The sequence below is a fragment of the Ovis canadensis genome, chromosome 5, assembly GCF_042477335.2.
Source record: "Ovis canadensis isolate MfBH-ARS-UI-01 breed Bighorn chromosome 5, ARS-UI_OviCan_v2, whole genome shotgun sequence".
Taxonomy (NCBI): domain Eukaryota; kingdom Metazoa; phylum Chordata; class Mammalia; order Artiodactyla; family Bovidae; genus Ovis; species Ovis canadensis.
This window is the reverse complement of record NC_091249.1, coordinates 18218317-18221387: the sequence shown is the minus strand read 5'-3', so window position 1 is coordinate 18221387 and position 3071 is coordinate 18218317. Positions and strand designations below refer to the sequence as shown.

The 3071-nt window shown below is 46.6% G+C and overlaps 1 protein-coding gene across 1 annotated transcript; it reads right to left on the bottom strand.

The window, feature by feature from the left end:
* Positions 1–1322: 1322 nt before the first annotated feature.
* LOC138440625 (RNA-binding protein with serine-rich domain 1-like) lies at positions 1323–2147 on the bottom strand. Its single transcript, XM_069590290.1, has one exon. It carries the CDS (start codon positions 2145–2147, stop codon positions 1323–1325), a length of 825 nt encoding a protein of 274 aa, XP_069446391.1.
* Positions 2148–3071: the final 924 nt, after the last annotated feature.

Genomic DNA, 3071 nt, shown 5'->3' with positions numbered 1-3071 from the left:
GACCCAGTCATCAAAGTTAATATTGCATTTTCTCCACTAGTTTTCTAATTTTGAATTGAATATGTATTATCATCTCTTCATTCCATGTTGATTTTCTCACTAAGTTGGATACGCTATGAAGAGAAGAGTAAAGTGAGACTTAATGGTTTACATTGACAGACTCACTTACTCACTTTGCCCGTCTAAAGAGCTCAGATATTTTGTTGAAAGAAAACATTCAAACTCCAAAAATAGTTTCTAACGTTTTCTCAGAAAGTCACTCAACTTCAGTTACACAATGATACCGCCTCTTTGGCGGTAGACTGCAATCAACTGTCACTGTGATTTCACATCCTTTCTCTCTTAATTCATTTAACACTCTGATCACAATAATCTGCTTCAAATGTTAACCTAATCAGTACACTTTCTTTTAAATCAATCATTGCTGTCTTCAGATATGTTTTTAGAGTGAAAAGCTAAAAATATCATTTTATTCTTGTTGTCCTGCCATAGTTATTAACACTACCCCTTTCAACACTCATTATTTCCTGGTTTTGAAGCAAAATCAATTGATGCTCCCATTTACAGTGCACTTATTACATGCCAAGGTGTGGACTGAAATCTATGATTCAGAAATTCATTGAACAAAGTCATTGCCCCAGTTTATTTGAATGTTGATGAGAGAAAAGGTGTTCTTTTCCACTTAAATCCTAGATGTATTCAACACAGTTATTTTTACTGCACACACAAAGTATAGACACAACATTATCTAAAATACTAAAAGTTACAAAAACAAAATTTATAGTACTGACTGTACAATAAAAGCTGAAAAAGCAAGGACATGTTGCCAAGGTAACCTGCAGGACCACCAGGGGCGGTTCTATGGGGACCCTGCAGAGCTGGCTCTCAACTTACCAGTTTCAGAGAAGAAGGGAGCTGCGTGCGTGTGTGTGTATATGTACACATGTGAAAAGAACCATTTTGGGCAGATCACAGGAGGTATCTGACTCTAGAGGTCAGAAGAGGACCCTAGCAGGAGAGTAGGGCCAGGCTAACAGGAGAGGCATCACTGCTGGACTCTGCAGGCAGACAGGTCAGGGCAGCACCAGGCCACCGGATCGGGCCTCGGTCATCTGTGGAATGGGAAAACGAGTTCCCAGGCTGGGCCGGTTGCACCACCTGGCTGGCTCTGCTCCTCCCTGCTGGCGTTGTCATTAAACAGATTCTCAGGAACTAGAACCAGAGTTTTCTAGCCAGAACTGTGGAGGGCATCTTTACAAGCACGACCCCATACCACTGCAGCGGGAACTCTGCTGCCCTGGGACAAGCCTCGGTTGCTGCCTTCAGCTTCTGGAGGACCAGGAGCTGAAGCGGCTCCGGTGGAGGGGGCGGCGAGGGAAGCGGGGTCGCCAGCGCTTCTGGGACCTGAGCCAAGGGGAAGGCGACCTTCTCCTCTGTGAGGGTGACCCGCACCATCTGGGGGGCAGTGACTGCATTCTCCTGCGAGGGCTGAGTCGCCTGGGGGGTGGCACAGCGGTGGCCCTGATCTGCTGGCCGTCAATTTGTCCTCCATCCATGTACTTCAGCGCCTTCTCAGCCCCGTCTGGAGTCTCGAACTCCACATAAGCATCAGACAGACCGGGGTGCATCCTCTCTACAGGCATGTCAATCACTCTGACTTTCCCGAAGGTGGAGAATATCTCCCGGATGTGGTCCTTGGTCACGTTCCTGGTGAGTCTCGCGATGTGCAGCTTGGTGGGTTTAGGGGAAGGGCTGTGCCTTCTCCCTTCCTTTTCATCCCTTTCGGGTTGTTTGGAGTGAGACCGCTGTCTCTTGCCTCTTCTAAGCCAAGAAGGCCTCAAAGAGCCGGGGGAGCTGCTGGAGCTGGAGCTGGAGCTCGAGCTGGAGCTGGAGCTGGAACTGGAGCTGCAGGACGTGCTGGAACGTCCTGAGCGGCTGGATGCTGAAGGTGAGCTGGAGCCGCTGCTGGAGCTCGAGCTGGTGCTACCGCTGGACGGAGACCTGCCACTGGAAGCGCCGCTCCACCTTCGAGTTCTAGCCCTGCCACGGTACTTCTCGCGTGACTCCTTGGGGCCGGTTTTAACTCTAGAGCGATCCCTGGACTGCTCATCAGAGTTCTCTCTGCATCTGGTGGGAGAAGGTGCCATCTTCTCTCTATCGTGCTCCTCAGTATCTGGAGAGAGAGTTGATGGAGTAAAAAAGGCTTACCAGTGTTAGGTACAATAAAGCACTATAATAATCAATAAGGCCATCACAGCGGCAGGAGAAAGAGGGAGATATGAAGGAAGAGAAGTAAGGGGAGAGAAAAACATCAATAGCAACTGATGAAGAGGTTGGGGAAGGCCAAGCTGATGACTTATGGAGCAGAGAACTGAATTTTTAAAAAGAGAGAAAAGCAAACAAACCAACCAAGCACTTTGTGGGTAAAACATTTTCCAGAGAGAACTATGCAAACAGCCTGAGCAAATACTGCTTCTACTTCAGAGTGATTTTATTAAAAAAAAAAAATCTGGCTTATTATCCCGAGAAAGGTTCATACACAAAACTGTACGAAATGTGGAATATTTCTTAATACTAACATTAAAGAAATAACTTTTAATAAGATAATTTATTTTAAGGGCCACTACCTGGTAAAGTAAAGAGATTGCGCAAAAGTAAGAACCATATACATGAACACTCCCCTGTGGTTTCTACACTCACCAGAAGAGGCTGGCTTGGAAATCTGGTCTATGCAGGTTCCCCCAGTTCCAAGAGCTGTCCTCTGACCACTCCTGAGATGCAGACTTGCTGAAGTCTACAGACTTCTGCCTCTGATTCTCCTTTTATAGGCGAAGAGATTGGACAATCCAATCAGGGGACAACCCAATCAAGAGGACACACCCTCTCTCAGATCAAAGGCATTGGAGAGGTTCCTAAATCTTTATCCGAAAACATTAGGAGTTTTAAACACATGAGCCACCCACCTCCTTGCGTGACCCTGCAGTAAACTCTCTTTGTTCCAAACTCTGATGCTGTGATATTTTTTGGCCTCACAATGTGTGAAGCACCTGAACTTGCTTTCTGGTTACATT

Excerpts from the sequence above, each read along its gene's own strand:
- LOC138440625 (XM_069590290.1), bottom strand. The coding sequence starts at position 2,147 with ATGGCACCTTCTCCCACCAGATGCAGAGAGAACTCTGATGAGCAGTCC.